This window comes from Phocoena phocoena, chromosome 9 (genome assembly GCF_963924675.1).
Source record: "Phocoena phocoena chromosome 9, mPhoPho1.1, whole genome shotgun sequence".
In the NCBI taxonomy this organism is placed as follows: Eukaryota; Metazoa; Chordata; class Mammalia; order Artiodactyla; family Phocoenidae; genus Phocoena; species Phocoena phocoena.
The window spans coordinates 38675619-38694390 of NC_089227.1; the positions used below are offsets into that span (position 1 = coordinate 38675619).

The following is an 18772-nucleotide window of genomic DNA, read 5'->3' on the forward strand; positions in this document are numbered from 1 at the left end:
CTTTTAATGTGAGTACTATACTCTTATTATAGTTAAACTAAGTCAAACCTCTAATAATCTCTCCATCAAAGATTTTTTTCTTTGTCCTATGACAATTTGAATTAAATTGTCAATTTAAAATGATTACATGTTAGGAAATATGAAGACAAGAGATATCTCAATACTTAAGAATAATAAGACTTTTAAAAATTCTTGATATTAGGTTAAACTTAATAAGTGCCCTGAAGGCAAATGCATCTTTTAAACTAATTATCTGTACTGTGTATTCTATTTAATATTAAAATGATACTGATTAAATAAAATCAATCACATTCCTCTGTAGTCACACCTCACATTTGATTAAATAAAAAATACACACTTCCTGTATTAATTCTGATTAAAAATACATTACATTTAGAATTACACACGTGATAATTTTCAAAAAACTGAAACATTTACTCTGTTCATCCTAGATATTTAAAAAGCATACGTGGTAGAATAAAAAAGAAGTATGTAATTTCTGAATTTGTTTTCTGTCAACTTGCTTCTTTTTCTTTTGCCCAGATGCCGTGGTTTTCTTATTGTAACTCAGGGTTAGGCTACTGATGAGCATGTTAATTTAATGTATACTCTTTGCCTACATATCTTGATTGAAAGTGAGCTCATATATATGTTCTTTTCATCCCCCTTATTCTTGGAATGAATTTCTAGTGTTGCTCTCAGACGGCTGAGGATTACTGGAGAAATTCTCAGAGCTGGTGGCTTTCTCTTTTACATATTTATTACTTCTAGTTCCAGCTGAGCCCTTAATTTCGCTTGATCCTGTTACTCATCAGCTGCTTTCCCATTCTCAGAGAAGTAGTGACAAAATCTCTACTATTTTCTTACTTTCTTCATCTTGCTACCTCTCTGCCAATTTCGCTCGCTCTCTCTGTAGATAATTCACATCACCACTACTCTGAGAAAAACGAAGGCTGCAAACATGAATATCTGTAAATTACAGATTCTCTATGAAAGTGGTAGCAACATGGCAGCCAGGCTTCAATTTCATCCCATCGTGTTTCTGTAAGGGATGTCTTAAAGTGGGATTTTTATTATCCAACTTGGCACAGTCTTTGCCTTTTCGTGGCATTGGGCCCATTTGTATTACCTTCTTGGCCCCTGTATATTTTTGCACTTGAAACCACTGTGAATAAAAACTCAGAACTCTTTTTCCATCATTATACACTCCCTCAAAATGAACAGATTTGGAAAAGGCTAATACCTGACTATATGAACTTCTGCCTCATCTGAAACATTATTTTTTTAAGGAACCCCTTTTATCATTTATTTCCAAATGGTCCCTCTCTGTCTCTCTCTGCTGCTTTTTCCCAGCAAGCTAGACGCTTACCTATATTTCTTTATAAGATGTTACGGAAAAACCCGAACAAAGTTTTTGGCCAACCCAATACACACATACACACACACACACGCACACACACACACACACACACACATATATTTTATTTCGTTGTAGAAACATTTTTGCACTCTTTTAGGAATAAAAGGATGTATAAAAAAGTTAGAAAGGGAGATCAGTTTTTCTCCCAAATTTCATTACAAAAATTCTCAAACAAAATACAGTGAATGCAGTATATCCTCAACCTATATGAACTAATTATTATTTTTCAATCATTCTTTATATATATGTATATATATGACTATGTATGCATATATATACATTTTTACAATATACACATAATATATAATAAGTTGGACCTTTTGAAAGTAAATTGCAGGTAGTATGACACAACATCAGCAGGCACATTCTAAGATAAGAACAATTTTCTATACATTTACAAGTGTTATCACACCTGAAAATATTAACTATTCCATAATATCAGTAGTTATTCTGTCGATATCATATGCCCATAATTAGCTCAAAAATATCCTTTATTGATTGATTTATTATTTTTTTTTTTTTGGTGGTAGTGGTGGGGTGGATAGGAGCTATGCTATTTGAAGTCCTTGCACTGCAATTCGTTGTTAGTCTGAATCATTTGGTTACTATAGTCTTTTCACTTGGCTTTCTATTGACTTGCTCTGTACAGACATATGCACAGTGAGCATTGACGCTTCCCAAGATAGAAGGCATCTGAGACTCATGCCCTAGAAACTGCCTGATGGGTATCTTAGTTTGATTGCTTGAGAGTCCCTGGTCAATGGGATGGGATAGCATAAGGCACTTAATCTGGATTTGAGGAGATCAAATATTTGTATATTATGATAAAGATGGAAGGGCTACATTCATGTCTTTAAATGTTTATTTAGGTCTAAGCTTCAACCAAGAAATAAGAAGGAAAGAAGGCTGACAAAATGCTTTGAGCTGGTCCCGACTGAAGCAAACGCAAACATTTTCCCCACCACCCATTGCCCCAGGTGTTATATAGGCTGACTTGGACTCAGAAATCCAGAATATTACTGACATCAGAAGCTTTCAGTGAAAGTTCTACCAAACCTGTTGTCAATCCATCTGAGAAACAACAGCAATGGCCCTCATAGGCTTCTCCTGTTAATGGGTTAGTTGACTCGAGTTCATCCTCCCAGACTTCATGATTTTTTTTTTTACTAAAAATCTGTTGCTGCAGAATTTTTTACTTATATTATGGAAATATATTCTTTTATTTTATTTTTTTTTTTGCGGTACGCGGGCCTCTCACTGCTTTGGCCTCTCCCGTTGCGGAGCACAGGCTCCGGACGCTCAGGCTCAGTGGCCATGGCTCACGGGCGCAGCGACTCCGCAGCATGTGGGATCTTCCCGGACCGGGGCACGAACCTGTGTCCCCTGCATCGGCAGGTGGACTCTTAACTACTGCGCCACCAGGGAAGCCCCTGGAAATATATTCCAAATAGAATTGTATTCCTGGACACTTTAATTTTCTCTAGGGTTGCCCTAGACTACTTCTCCTTCTGTTCTACTTTTGGGTACATTGGATCCTTCTACTCCATATCTGTACAAGCAGCCATGAAGCCTCACATGGAGCTATTTATTCTTTTGTGTTTTGTTGCCTTCCTGGAGTTCTACTGGGTAAGGCAGTAAGCTAATAACTGTGCTCTCAGATCTTTCATTCTCATTTTGGGAGTGTCACACACATAGCTTGGTCCAGGAGAGGAAACTCAAATATACTGACTGCTCTCTTCTTTCTAGAGACACACAATGTCTAAGGACTAGCTTCCCATCCAGCTTTCCTCCTCCCTGCAACCAAGGAAAATCTTTATCTAGTATTGAGTGTGATTTATCACCTATTCTTCCAAATTTGTGTTTTATGTTATAAAGTCCCACAGGACGCAGGCTTTTGGAATTTGGTAACCTTTTCTGTTTCTTGACAGAAAAAAACTTTCCCAATGTGACTTAGAAAAGGAAGGGTGGTGGGTAATTGAAGACATGCTATCATGAAGACTGGTTTTAGTGTATTTAACCTAATCTTTTAATAATTACTCTCAAGTAAAATTTTGCTACTTATTTATCTTTTTATTTTTTACTGCTATTAATGGAATATATATTTTTTTATTTCCAGAGTATCACAAAATAAAATCAGCACCATAAGCTGTGTCTATATCAACCCTTTGTAGAAAGGGTTGAAAGTTGGACTACAAAGTGAAATGGTGGGCTGTGTAAATGGGCAACTTAAAATATTAGTAAGGATGGTTTATGAAGGATAATGGAACTTGGAGATGAGTTCTCATTCCAAAATATGAATGTAATACATCAGTATTATTGTAGAGAGGTCTGTGAAGCTGGCCAAAGATTAGTCTACTTTAAGTATATGAAATTGTATTTTGGATAAGTAATTCTACAGTCTAATCGCCTCTGCATTAGAATGTTCCTTATTTCATGAAAAGATTTTGGTTTATTAATGGAAGTAAGCAGAAAAATTATGACAAGGAAATGTGTTTGTAATGTATTCATTTATTTCACACGTGTGTAGTGATATAAGAACCTTCACTGGTACTTGTTTTCAGTATGACTTTTTTTGTTCAGCTTTAATATGAGCTTCTCTTTTTTCAGCAGACTCTGCCCACTTCAGGAGTTTCAGTCCCTGAGGTGCGTAAGCAAAGGTTTTCACACTTGCAATTATAGGTCATTTATACATCTCGTATTGTTATAAAGAACATTTTGGGCTGTATCAGTGACATACTAAAATTAATTTGTAGGCTTTATTTTTTCTCATATTTTGATATTTGAAATTGGGATCTTTGTATTTTCATGTGGGATAGACTTGCAGCCTTTATAATCAACATTTGTGACAAGCATTAGGGAAACAAGAAGATAAATGGCACAAAGTATGCAGGAAAAAATAAAGGTTACTTTGCAGAGTTTTGACCAGTGTGTAAGAATAGCATTATTCCTATCTGTCACATTTAAACCTTGCAGAAAACCCAAACAGTTTACTCCTATAAGCCATAAAAATGTAGCTTTTTTCAATGATAGAAAATTGAGAAACTCTTGCTCACTTTGAAGTCCTCATCACTTTTAAGTAGGTCTACATTAATCACTTAGCATATGACATTGCATAGAAAGTCAATGGAATAAAATATAGTCACAGGGCTTCCCTGGTGGCGCAGTGGTTGAGAGTCCGCCTGCCGATGCAGGGGACATGGGTTCGTGCCCCAGTCCGGGAGGATCCCACATGCCGCGGAGCGGCTGGGCCCGTGAGCCATGGCCGCTGAGCCTGTGCATCCGGAGCCTGTGCTCCGCAACGGGAGAGGCCACGACAGTGAGAGGCCCGCATACCACACACACACACAAAATATATATAGTCACAAAGTAAATGACTTTGATTTTGAAAATAAATGTAGGCATTGCCACAACATTTATTTTCAGTAAAGTGTTAACTTTACCTTTTAATTAATTAAGCAAAGCCTCCGCATTGTTCTGTGACAATATCCCATTCAATTGCTGTTATCTCTAAAGGATATCCTCAGGTGGTATTCTTTCGCCTCAATTTATAATTTGAATCTGCTTGCTTAGAAAATATTACTCGTAATATCTGAATACTATATGAGTATGATTTATTTAGAGGATAACATAATTGCACAAAAATGTAATAACCTCTCTTCCTTCCCCATGAAACGTTTTCTAATCAGTGTAGACTGCCTCATTAAAATTTCTTAAAATTTCATTTTGTAACCATAGATATACTTACAAATATACTAGGAGCTATACTTGAAATATAATGTTTCTACTCTAAGAGAGATGTTAAACTGTTTTTATATTCTTTAAGTCAGTTGATACCATCATTATCATAATTATTATAAAGTAGACGTTAAATTACACACTCAGGTGACAAAGGTATTAGGAAAGTTTATTATTTAGGCTAATTATTTAAGTGTCAGAGAATTCACTTTATATGTTAAGATCCTTGAGTTTATTTTTGCCCCTATCATAGCTCATCCAATGATGAACTGAGAGATTTAAAGTTTGCTCTTTAGACTTGTTAATCTCAAAATATCTCCCACATTTAGTTAAATAATTTGTATTATTATAGATTGAATAAATAGACCAAAACTGCTGTTTTCAAAACATGCTTTTTTTATTTGTCAAGAAAAACTCTTTGCTATAAAGTTTTTAAAAGTCTTCCTATACTGTTTTTTGTTTGTTTGTTTTGTTTTGTTTTGGCAAGCTGTATTGGTTTACATTAACTTAAACTTTCTACCGTGTCCGAAATCATTATATAAGCTTTTTTCAACTATGTTGTTCCAAAAATTTCTTTAAGCGCATGTATAGATATATACATGGGTGACTGTGTGAATACACACACACACACACACACACACACAAGAAGCCTTATATACCACCATCAAGAACAATTGCTTTTTGGTTAATTGAAAATGTGGTTAAAGTGTATGTAGGGGAACTTATAGAAAAATGTGTATATACCTTAAACATTTTACTTAAAATATGTAAACGTATATTCATTGGCTAAACTTTTCACATAGGATCAAGGGCTTTTCTATGTGGATACATCTATTATTTGGAAATGGCATATACCCTTTCTTGCATATAGCACAGCCTTAACACGCTTGATAAGTTTCAATTATCAATTGTTTTAAAGTATAACAAAAGCATTCCTTATTTTGTGAAAAGATATTTGTTTATTAATGAAAGTAATTGCTTTCAATTACTTTCAATTGTTTTAAAGTATAAGAAAAACTCACAGGCATCTGCAAAGCAATTTGAGTGTAAAAAAAAAAATCTGTTTCTATTATTAATTCTCAAATCTTTTAGTCATTGTGTCCAGCCCAACTTAACTGCTCTTCCTACACACACACACACACACACACACACACACACACACACACACACACACAATCTTGTTTTATTGTGCCTTTCCAAAGGATGCAAGTAATTTTTCATGGAAATAACTTATTTTACATTCAAAACTCAATAGTTTGAGTGCTAATTAAATTCCACAGTACCAATAATAAAATAAATTCTACTTAGAACTTGAATAAACAGATTGGGGACTACATAGAAATCACTAGGTTAAGCATTTAACTCAACTGGCAGAAAGAGATGATGAGTACGAATATACAAGAGAGCTGCCTCTTGGCTTTTAAGCTTCGGCTTATGGTGGCCATCAATTATTATAGTTTACAAAGGGAATGGAGAGTGAGTAAGGTTGAGGTCCATACACTCACACATAATTTTATGGTGGCCCAACCATATGCTAGTAAACATAGCCCAAATAAATGATTTAGGCATGGACCTTCCCATTCCTAAATTTCATTTCTTCCAATCAGGATTTCTTGAACAGAAATCTCGTAAATGGTTCACACTCAGTATGAAATTATCCTAGGAGAGAATACGCACATCATGTGCGATGTATGAAAACCAGGGCTGTGGATCAAGACGTAAATTATACCTTCAGGCTGAGTTGGTGAGTAGTACCTGCAAGTACGTTAAGACTAGGATTGACTCTGTCTAGTTTGTTGTCTTCTATCCTCCTACAAAAGACTCAGATTGGGCTTCCCTGGTGGTGCAGTGGTTGAGAGTATGCCTGCTGATGCAGGAGACACGGGTTCGTGCCCCGGTCTGGGAAGATCCCACATGTCGTGGAGCGGCTGGGCCCATGAGCCATGGCTGCTGAGCCTGCGGGTCCGGAGCTTGTGCTCCGCAACAGGAGAGGCCACAAAAGTGAGAGGCCCGCGTACCATAAAAAAAACAAACAAAAACAAACAAAAAAACAAAAAAAGACTCAGATTATCACAACAATTATCCCAAGTTATGGTGACATAGTGGACAAACAAATAAAATACTATAAGGTAAATAAAGTACTTCTTCATAATACCTATCTTTACTATAATCCAAGCAGTTTACCTGGGTTAAACTTAATGATAAAACATACCAATTTCTTTTATATTTTACAAATTACTGCCATTTACTGAGTGCCTAATTTATGCTGGTACCTTCATTGACATTTTCTCCATTTGTCATCTCATGAACCCTCCCATTTTATAGATTAATTAAATGATGGCTTAGAGATAGTAAATAACTTTCCCAAGTCTTTACAGAGACAAAGCTAGAATTCGGCCTCCAAGCCCATATTTTTATCTCTGCCCAAAGTAATTTTTGTTTTTGTTTTTGAATAAGTACTTATTTAACTGATTAAAAAGAAATGGAAATCTTTATATCATTTATTATAGTTATGTTTAAAACTTTATAAAAGTATTTCTAAAAACCAAGACTACTTTGCTACTCAGCCATGTCTCGCTGCAACTTCTAAGGATTTCTAGTAGATTTAAAGTCTTTGCCATTTTTGAAATGAATTAATGTTTTTCATCAGTGTTCAAATCCCATAATAAGGTTGCGATAATTAAAGGTGCAGCTGTCATTAAGTTGGTTTCTTGGAGCTCATAACTTGTATAAGTCCAGATGAACATGGTAACACTCCTGCTTCAGGAAGATCTTTTATATTGTGAATATCCATATGTTCCTCAGGTTAAAATTCTAGTGTTCCTGGGAAATTCTTGGGGCCTAGATCCAGTGGCTGAATGGGCTAAGTCTCCATTTGGGCAAGCGGTGCAGTAGCAGAGAAAGCAAGTTCCAGGGTTCCAGTAAAGGATGCTCTTGGCAGCCAAGCACCGCCTACCCCCACCCTTTGTGGCTTTGTACCAATAGTGGTGCTTTGCTGCTGCCTGTCTCTCATGCTGAGGTTGGACAAAAAGAAGAAAACCCTGTGCTTGAGGTAATTATCACTTGCTGCTTGTCGTTTGTGAGTGATCGATAACAGCAGGCTTAAGTATTGTGGTAAGCATCGCTTTTGTGAAAGCAGTTTTCAACAACTTACAAATACCCTGCTTCTGAGAATCAGCATGATATAGAAGAAGACTTATTTTAGAGCACATATTTAAAGTGACATCTTTTTATTTCATTTATTTCATCTTTCTGTTTTCTGTGAACGGCCTTTCAGCTTTTCTTCTCAGTTCATTATGATGATTATTCTTTTGGAATTCTAATACAATATATTCCCCAGTTAAGATCTGTTGCTCTACTTGTAGTCTAAGGATCACAAAACATTGAATTCTATATTTTAAATGTCTGCATAGCAAACACAAATGGTTGATATTTGAAAATGCTGAAATATCAATAACTGTATTTTATATTTTGTTGTTATATCTTCTATATTCTTTCATGATTTTCTTGTTAGAGTACCCCTTTTCAGTGTTTGAATAATTTCTATTGATTAAAGCAATCATTTTCCAACTCTTTATTTTTTTTTTTTGCGGTACGTGGGCCTCTCCCGTTGGGGAGCACAGGCTCCGGACGCGCAGGCTCAGCAGCCATGGCTCACGGGCCCAGCCGCTCCGTGGCATGTGGGATCTTCCCGGACCGGGACACGAACCTGTGTCCCCTGCATTGGCAGGCGGACTCTCAACCACTGCACCACCAGGGAAGCCCACTCTTTATATTTGGGATAATTTATCTAGCAGAATAAAATTTGCCTTAATTATAACAAAATAATTTATTTTGTGATTTAGAGCCCAAAAACTTTAAAAAAAAAAAAAAAGAACTGACAGTGAAGTGATAAGCACTGCCCCCTATTATTAGAGAGCAATTTTATCCTGAATAAAGGTGCAGAATAACGCTGGTGAGCTCTTCCTGAAACTTTTCAGTAACTTCAACATAGGAAGTAACTTTCTTAAATATCATCATAGAACTCAGTCAGTCAGGGTGAATTTACCCCCCGAAGAGGCCAGTGAAATTTTTGTGAACATCAGATTTTTCAAAGATGCAATTACTTCACCCTTCCTGTCCCTCATATAAAAGAGGAAAGAAGTAAAGATTTTCTTAGTGGAAATAGGAAAAAGTATCCAACTACCCTCCTGTTAGCTTATGCTGCTTAAGTAGAATACAGTGAATAGTTCAGAGAGACTTCCATACAATTTGGAAATAAACCTAAAACAAATGAGTATAATAAAGAGAGAACCATGGGAAAAATTAAATGATTATGAGTCTCTCCTGTTTTTAAATTGTCAGCCTTGATTAATTCCACAAATTCTACCCACTAAGCATATTTCCCTCAAAGAAACCACTTGCTTTTCTTGATTGTGTGTGTGTGTATGTGTGTGTGTGTTTAAACTAATGTAAGTTTTAGTATTATCCAGATTATGTAATAAAATTCACCTGCCAATGGGTAGACTGAAGATTTTTTTATTAACTTGTTATATACCTCTTATGAGTCTAGATTTCAAAAAGAAAATCTTATCAATTGAAAACACAATTTAGAGTTTTAAAATTTCTTTTTATATTTCAGTTGCTACAGTTGCTACTAGAAAGCATTAGTTTAGTTTAGTCCACAATTTATTCAGAGGGATGACTCCCTGGAGAGACATGAAACCACTTAATCAACTGCTAACTGTTAGCTGGAGATTCTCACCACACAGGATTCTCCCTAGCTATATGCATAGCTAAGAATAAAATAGTATTAATAGATAATTTGGTAACTCTTTACAGACATATACTTACATGTCTTAAATTTCCAGAATTACATTTATAAATAGTCTGGTCACAAATACCAAGTTCCATTGTGACTAAAATTTTATTTTAGTTCTTATAACCTAAGCATTTAGGAATTAAATACTAAATAACAATTGTTGGATTACATGGCAGAATATAAGACATATAAGATAAGTTATAACTTTCACAATATAGATTTTTATAGAACATTGTTCCCATGTTTTATTTACCTGCATGCTAGAACCCAGAAAAAAATTATTCCCATACCCACCAACAGTGTTACATGCTTGCACTCAGCACAAGCTGCTATGGATTTTCTAATATAAACATTGAGCTTTACTTATTTAAATATATGCCTGTTGTAACTAGTGGATTTTTTCATATATATGTATTTGGAAATATAACAAGCATTTTGCATAATGGTGACATTGATGAGCACCGTAATGGAAGAACCATACCTATTTTACATAATTCACAATAACTTTCATTTATTGAGCACATACACTAATATAGGCACAATATTGGAACTTTATACATTTTCTGTCAAGCCATACACAACTTTGAGAAATAGGTATTACTAACTCCATTTTGAATAAGAATACGTTCTCTAAGTCTACATAGTATTTAAGTAGCAGAGATGGGATTCCACTTGGGATGTCTGATTCCAAACCTCATCCTATAATTCACTCATTTATGCATTATACCCTTAACTATCTATGGACAAAATGTTATTTGCAAGCTTAGAAAAAATGATCTATTTTTTAAAATATCAATATTTTTGCCAGAAATTATGCTTATATGAAAGTACATCATTTTCCAAAGAATTTGAATTTCAGGAATCCTATTACACCATCCATTTTCAGCCACACAAAAAATATATTCAGTATTTTTGCACCATGAATTTGCAAGGACTATAAAAGGACTACACTGATTAGCATTTATTTTGGTCTGAGACGTTTTCTGTTCCATCTGGCCCTAATATATTTAAAAAGAGCTTTACTTTTAAAATATTTCCACTTAAAATATTTTCCTAAATTACAGTAATTGAAAAGTAATCGACAAGATATATGTAAATATAGGAACAGAAATGTATATATATCTGAATAAGTGATAGGAAATACGTGGCACTCAAACTTTTAAGCACACATGGCAGACATTGCTAATTGATCAGGACAGTTTTTCACAACAAATCTAGACATGCCCCAGGAGTCCTTCTCAACACAATATTTCAGGCACTTTAAATTTTTTGATTTTTTAGTGTTAAGATTAATTTATTTCCCCATTCATTTATGGGGATTTTATCAGGCACTGATCTAGGATCTGATGTGAAACAGTGCGCACGCACACACACACACACACACACACACAGGAATAGGGTAGCCTGTCTTACATTTGACCAGGAGCAAGAACAGTCCAGCAGAGTTCAGAGTGGTTGCAAGGTCCCTGTTTTAAGAGCACAAATGTGAGCAAGAAACAAAGGTGAGGTAGTTGTAGCTGGAGTGGAGGAAAAAGGGATGTGTGGCTGTTATATAGAAAATTGACTGTAGGGAGACAAAAGATGGATGCTGATTGGTCCATTAAGGTGATGGCTACGATAATTAAGGCAAATAACGGGTGCTTAAACCATGTGATGATGCATGTGGTGAATAATCGTCCAGTTTGGGATTTATTTTTAAGGTGGGTAGGCAAGTCTTCATTATCAAAGTGAAATTGAAAGCCTTGGTTTTAAATGAAGTTACCTAGGGAGTGAGTATAGATTGTGGAGATGAGCGGTCCAAGAGAGAGGTCAAGTGTTAAACGTTACAGATTATAAAGCTGGAGGAGAAATCAACAAAAAAGACTATGAGGGAGCAGTTAGTCAAGTAAGAGGAGAGCTAAGAGAAAGAAGTGTCCCGGAACCCAGTTGAGGCATGTTTTCTAGAGGGTAGATGTCAATTCTGTCAAACTCTGTTTAAAAATTGAGAAGGTGAAGACTGACCAGCAGGTGAAGCGCAAATGAGCAGGTCATTGGTGATTTTAATAAAAGCTGATTTAGTGGATTAATGGTGATAAAAGTTTATTGGGTTGTGGTGAAAAGAGAGGAAATAGAAACAGGAAGAATACCACTATAAAAAATTTTTCTATTATGGTGAACGTAGCAATTAGCTGGGATGGAATGTGTGTTTTAAGTTATGTGCCATTCTTGATAATCAATAGTAGCTTAAGGGTCCATCATGTATTCATTTTCAATATTGCATGTATTTATAAGCATTATTTTCAGTGCTCAGTACCAAATCCTTTACATTACAATCCTGTATTATTATCTGCACCACTGTTTTTGAAAATGATTAGCTTTAGTGTTCTTTAATAATTTTTAACAGAGTCATAATTGGGTACCTAGGGATAATACAGTTTGGTTTTCTTTCACATCCTTTCTTTAACTGATATTTTGATCATACATCTATCATATATTTTGAGCCAGTAGAAAACATTAGCTTTCATATTATTCACTAGAAACTCCAAATTTGGAACCTGGGCCCAAGTTTGTAGCCATGAAATTCTTCTCTATGTTGCCCATTGTAGTGAAACAATTCAGTATTTTTATAAAAGATTTTTTCCTTACAGGAAAGACAGGCAACAGTGAAAAAGGAAAAGGGTGGTTCCCAGCTGTCAAACAAAGTGATTGACAAGAACAAAATGCAAAGAGCCAACTCTGTTACTGTGGATGGACAAGGCCTACAGGTATGATTTTTTTTAATCCAAATGTTTGTAGCTTTCATATTTGTTACTTCCATGCTCTTAGAAGGGCATATGTCCAGCTATCAACACATTTATTTAATGTGCAAATTCGTTCAGTTGACAATTTCAGAAACATTTTTATTAATTTATCAAGATGTCAGTTTTATAGTTGATTGACAGAGTGACATTCTGCTTGGATTAATCATTTATGATGTTATCTCCATTTAAACTCAACTTGGTAAGAGATCTTGTGTCAGTCTGAAGTTTTGGCAAATTATTACTACATATATACCTTTATTATATACATATGCATTATTTATTTCTATGTATACGTTCTCCGCACATATTATTATATCTATTTGGAAGTGATTTTGACTCACAAAATGTCTTCAGAAAATAATAAAATGAACTCTACTTGTGTGGAATTTTTTTCTAAATCAATAATAAAAATAAAGAATCTGGGCTTCCCTGGTGGCACAGTGGTTAAGAATCCACCTGCCAATGCAGGGGACACGGGTTCGAGCCCTGGTCTGGGAATATCCCACATGCCTTGGAGCAACTAAGCCCATGTGCCACAATTACTGAGCCTGCGCTCTAGAGCCTGCAAGCCACAACTAGTGAGCCCGAGTGCCACAGCTACTGAAGTCCACACACCTAGAGCCCATGCTCTACAACGAAGAGTAGCCCCCGCTCACCACAGCTAGAGAAAGCCCGCGCGCAGCAACGAAGACCCAACACAGCCGTAAATAAATTAATTTTACAAAAAAGAAAGTTTATTTAATAAAATCTATTATAATTTATCCATATCTTCCAATATTTTAAGTTGAAATTGAAACTCCATGTATATTTCTAGTTTAAATTAACACAGGTAGCTCAAAATCATGTTTTGAGTACTTTAAGAACCTCTAAATTACCCCTAGGGTCTCTGACATCAAAAGTAACATTTCTTTCCATCTGTATTTTAAGACATCCTACAGATTGAATCTATTGTAATTATTTGCCTCTGTTTCTCAGTCAAACATGAGCACAAAGAATTTGGCTTAATCTATGGATTAAGTTCTTTCGTTTTGTTTTCCTACCTATACGTTCCTCTCTTCCAATTTTTAATTCCTTTCCTTAAGAATAGGCTTCAAGTTTCATGTTCTCCAAGAAAATTTACCAACCTCTTACCGCACAAAGATATATTATGTCACATAGTTGTGTTCAGTATACATGATTTTATATCTTTTTTTCATTTATTATTTTATCTGTGATTCTGTGGGTTATTATGTCTTTTATATTTCTTAATTTACAAGCACAGTTGAGAGCACACAGTAGTTGCCTAGATGCTTGCTTCTTCATTGTTTTGAATATCTCATTGAAAATTTAATAGTTATTGCTTAAATATTGATAACCAGTTTACTGCTTTGTTTTGACATAATAAAACACATTGAGAATAGAATATTGTTCATGAATTATTAAACTCAAATGTAAAAAGAGGAAATTGGGAACAATAAATTTATTTACATTGGTTAGAGACTATAGAAGTTAATTATCGAAAGAGAAAATCAGTGTCCACACCTTTTGAAAGGCATACTTGGGTGTTAAGCGATCTCATTGAAAGCCCCAAATATGAAATCTATTCATAATTTTGATAGCAAAAGCTTTTAGTTTGTTAAGTGATCCTGTGAAATTTTTAGTGGAAAATAATCAACATTTGTAGTTTTTTTTATAAATTTATTTATTATTTATTTATATTTTTGGCTGTGTTGGGTCTTTGTGTGGTGCACGGGCTTCTCATTGTTGCGGCTCCCCCTGCTGCGGAGCACAGGCTCTAGGCACACGGGCTTCAGTACCTGTGGCATGCGGGCCCAGTAGTTGTGGTGCACGGGCTCAGTTGCTCCACGACACGTGGGATCTTCCCGGGCCAGGGCTCAAACCCGTGCCCCCTGCATCGGCCAGGCAGACTCTCAACCACTGCGCCACCAGGGAAGTTCAACATTTGTAGTTTTAATAAGTCAATTGACAATATCAATTAGTTTAAATCTTTAGTCGCTCTGGGTTCCTGCAATGAAAATAACAAAAGGGAAACCTAATTTTAAAATTCAAGTATATTTTACATATGGCGTGGCACATACTTCTCAACCTGGAAGGGAAACACGCATCATTTGTTAAACAGTATATGCTAGGCACTGTGATATTTTATGTGGATTAAGTGACACCTCTCAATGAACATATGAGACAATTATGAATTCTTAACTCTCTAACATATGATGAATATTATTATTAGCATTTTAAAAATGGGCATATTGATGTTCTGAAGTCAAATTATTCCTAGGGCCTCACAGTTAGTGAGGTGTGAATGAGGACCATGTGACTCAGAGTTTGTTTTACTCCTAAAATCCCTGTCTCCTTGGTTAACAAATTTTAACAGGTCCAGGAATGCTATATTTCTGACCACCTTGCTCTTCCGTGTACTATTACATTCTTGCAAAGTTTGAAATAAAAAGCATGAATGCACTAGAATTATAACTGCTTTAGTCTCAGTTTCCTAAGATTTGTATAGTTACATCTGACTTTACGCAGACATCAGAACCAAAATTAAATGGTGCAGGCAGAGTGTTCTAAAGACTTTAAACTGACATAGCAATATAAGTTGTTTTTTATTCAAAAAGGATCCAAAATTTTCTATCTTATTACAACTAAATTAGTCACATCAAAAACAATAGGTGATTAACTTTCTCTGTGGATGTGTTTCATTTCTCTAACCAGATAGTAACTTTTCATAGCTTTCTTTGACATATAAAATTGTCCGGTAAAGTTGTCAGTTAGCAAAGGGAAGACATCAGCCCTTATAAAACAGCAGTAAGTAAATACTGTAATCATCATCATTAACATTTTTTTACTTAAAACAAAATTGGTATATAATCACACGCAGTGGTCTGTTTCACCTCAGCAGAATGGACTAAAATATGATGCACATAGGTATTCACATAATTTGGGAGAAAATATTTAAAAGGTAAGAGAATAAAATTATTGGATAGCCATTTCATACAAAATGGAAAAATAAGTCATTTTTGTTGTGGTAATCAATTTTAAAATAATAAAATGCTTATTCTTTATCATAAAAGGTAAAAAGTTCTTACAGAAAATTAATTCTTTCTGCAAGTTTTAAAAATTATATATATCATAAAAAAGCATTGAGTTGCAGCCCAGTTTGCATATAACTCAGTGACAGAAGAGATTCACACTACTTAAAGACTATTAATCATAGTTAAGCACATTCATCTTACTTCTTTCCAGCTAACCAGCATAATGATCAGGATTATTATTTCTAATTAGAGGAAGTAATAGATCATGTATAACCTTAGGATGAGTCTCATTAATTAACCCCAGTCCTAGGGGACTTCAAATAGAGGTGGTTAGGTACTCCGTCTTTGTCATCACTCATACCATAGGTTTACACTTAATACATATGATCAAATGTCATTGAAACTACAATTCCTTAACGTGCAATAGATGTGAAAATACAGATGATTATCCACATGTGAACAAATAAGTAAAAAAACAGAACTGTTGTTTAAACTGTATTAAGCCGACGTTACTGTGTCCCTAATTATTCTTTGAAAAAAGTTTCCAAGCATAAGTATCACTTGCAAACCAAAAAGTCTAGTTTGTAATACTCTTAGCAAAAGATAAAAAGGGGAACTTTTATACTGAAAGATCTAAAATAGAACTAGTGTTTTCCCCACCACAACTGCTTTTCTCTATCCCTACTGTCTTTATTATTTGTAATATCTCATCCTTATAGTTCCCAATACTGTAAACATACATATATGTACTATACAGAAATGTATAGAGTGTGTATAAAATTAACTCCTTTTCTTTGATGATATGTGTGTGTATGCCCACTTGGAGTCCTCAGGCCTGTTGATTCTTATAATCAGCTCTTCACTGTCATTTTAACTCCCTCTCTAAGTCCAGAATTACTATTCTACACTTTGAGTATACAACAACCTTTAAAATGAGTCCATGTCTCCATCCATATAATGTGCTAGGTTATAAATGGAATGAAAAAAATGGAACTGAATAAGATAAGCTGTGTCAGGGCTGAGAGTTGGAGTTGTCTATAATTTTAAGTCAGATAGTGGGATTAGGCCTCATTAAGAAGTGAAGAGTAGGGACATCTCCAAGAACTTTGGCCCATGAAACTGAAATGATAAAGTTGCCATTGACTGAGATGGAAAAGGATCCGGATGAAGAAAGTTTGGAACGAAATTTCTGATGCTGTTAGATACCCAAATGGAAATGTCGAGCAGGCAGACAGATATGTGAATCTAGAATTCAGGGGCGAGGACGGATATGAATTTGGGAGTGAAAGGCGTATTGATGGCACTAAGGGAGAGCATATCTGTAGAAAGGAATGGTTGAACTGGGATCCCAAACCAGTCTGACCCTAAAGTCCTATTCTTCAGTGTTTATATGATTGAAACTGCCCCTTTATGTGAATAAATACAATCTCACGTGATTAGCTCTATTCTTTATAGAGGAGAATCCATTCTGTTTGCTCTTGCAGTGTCCTTCACACCTAATTTATAACCATTCTGCAAGATTTCAAGTACCACACATGCTGTAAAATATTCCTGAACACTTTCTCCCACCGTCAGTATTTTCTTTGTTATACTGTATTACCCTATCCTGATGTGTTTTTTTTGTTTGTTTTTTTTGCGGTACGCAGGCCTCTCACTGTTGTGGCCTCTCCCATTGCGGAGCACAGGCTCTGGACGCACAGGTTCAGCGGCCATGGCTCACTGGCCTAGCCGCTCCGTGGCATGTGGGATCTTCCCGGACCGGGGCACGAACCCGTGTCCCCTGCATTGGCAGGCGGACTCTCAACCACTGCGCCACCAGGGAATCCCCCCGATGTTTTTTTAAAAAACTGTTTTGAGAAGCCCAGGACTCTGTAGAGATGCCTCAAGCACAAGAGTGGGGTGATGGGAAGCTGAGAACAGGTTCAGGGTTCTTTCACACTTCAGACATAGTAATTTGCTTTTCATCTGTTTTATATACTGTTCCACTTGAAATTACTTCAAGTGCTATAAAAATACTTACTTCCAAGATCAAATAGTTTTAGGCTAACAGAATTTTTAAAAGACTTGTATTTTTGTCTAACTGCTTCCCATCCCACTGAAGTCTATAACAAAATGCATATGACATTTTAGGATTGCAGTACATCACTTTCCAAAATAAATGAGTTTTATATCTTATTTCAGAATTATTGTATGAAAGTAAAAAACCAAAATTTGTCCTGTTAAAGACTATATTAGATACAGTTCAAAAGAGAATTAGTGAACTTGAATATAAAATTGATACGTTAGTGCTATCTAATCCTTAGATCCCATTCAAGTTTCAACAATTGTCTCAATAATGGCTTTTATAACAAAAGCAGCTAGTCCAGAATCGTGTTAAGTTCTTTATTTTGGTGGTCGTGCTATGTTTACATAAGAGAATGTCCTCATATGTGGGCAATCCTAAAACTCAGGGATCTTTTACTAAGGATGAAGAGGAATACGAGAATTAAGTGACAAATTGCAGTCTCTGTCACTAAGATGCTGCTTCTTATTTCAGGACTATTAGTGAACACAGAAGTTGTTTATTTTTAACTTGTAGATTTGAAAATGGCCATGCAGTACTGTAGGTCTTTGACTCTCAAATCTAAAAAACGCTGCCTTTGGTCTCCTGGCACCTAAATTTACTCTGCTACATTGACCTTCTTTTTATAGTACCAAAGTTTAGCAGAATTTAAAAGCTTTTTGAATGAGCATTGAAAAAGATGCCGATTTGCCTGAAACCTTGACATTTCTTGTATAAATACCACCATTAAATGATCCCCTAAAACCAGAGTTTTAGTGGGTTTGATATTGAATCACATACTACTCCTTAAATGGAGATTACATTAGGTCAGGTGTTTTAATCTGTTAGAATCATTGTCAAAGGGGTATTCCATTGTCCCTGATAACTTACAAATAAATATCTAAAGTTTCCAATTTTTAATTTTTATACAGTCTTATTTTACAAGCATAATTTATGTTAAGG

The 18772-nt window shown here is 35.3% G+C and overlaps 1 protein-coding gene across 6 annotated transcripts in view; it reads left to right on the forward strand.

Moving 5' to 3' along the window:
• The window catches only part of DGKB (diacylglycerol kinase beta), a 645730-nt gene that overhangs the window by 186863 nt on the left and 440095 nt on the right, over positions 1–18772 (forward strand). For 2 of the 6 annotated variants that reach the window (XM_065884106.1, XM_065884108.1), the window contains 2 exons: positions 4028–4063; positions 12584–12700. In XM_065884106.1, the coding sequence (XP_065740178.1) occupies positions 4028–4063; positions 12584–12700 (153 nt within the window). The remainder of the gene's footprint in view (positions 1–4027; positions 4064–12583; positions 12701–18772) is intronic. The other 4 variants (XM_065884107.1, XM_065884110.1, XM_065884111.1 and 1 more) reach the window with 2 other exon arrangements.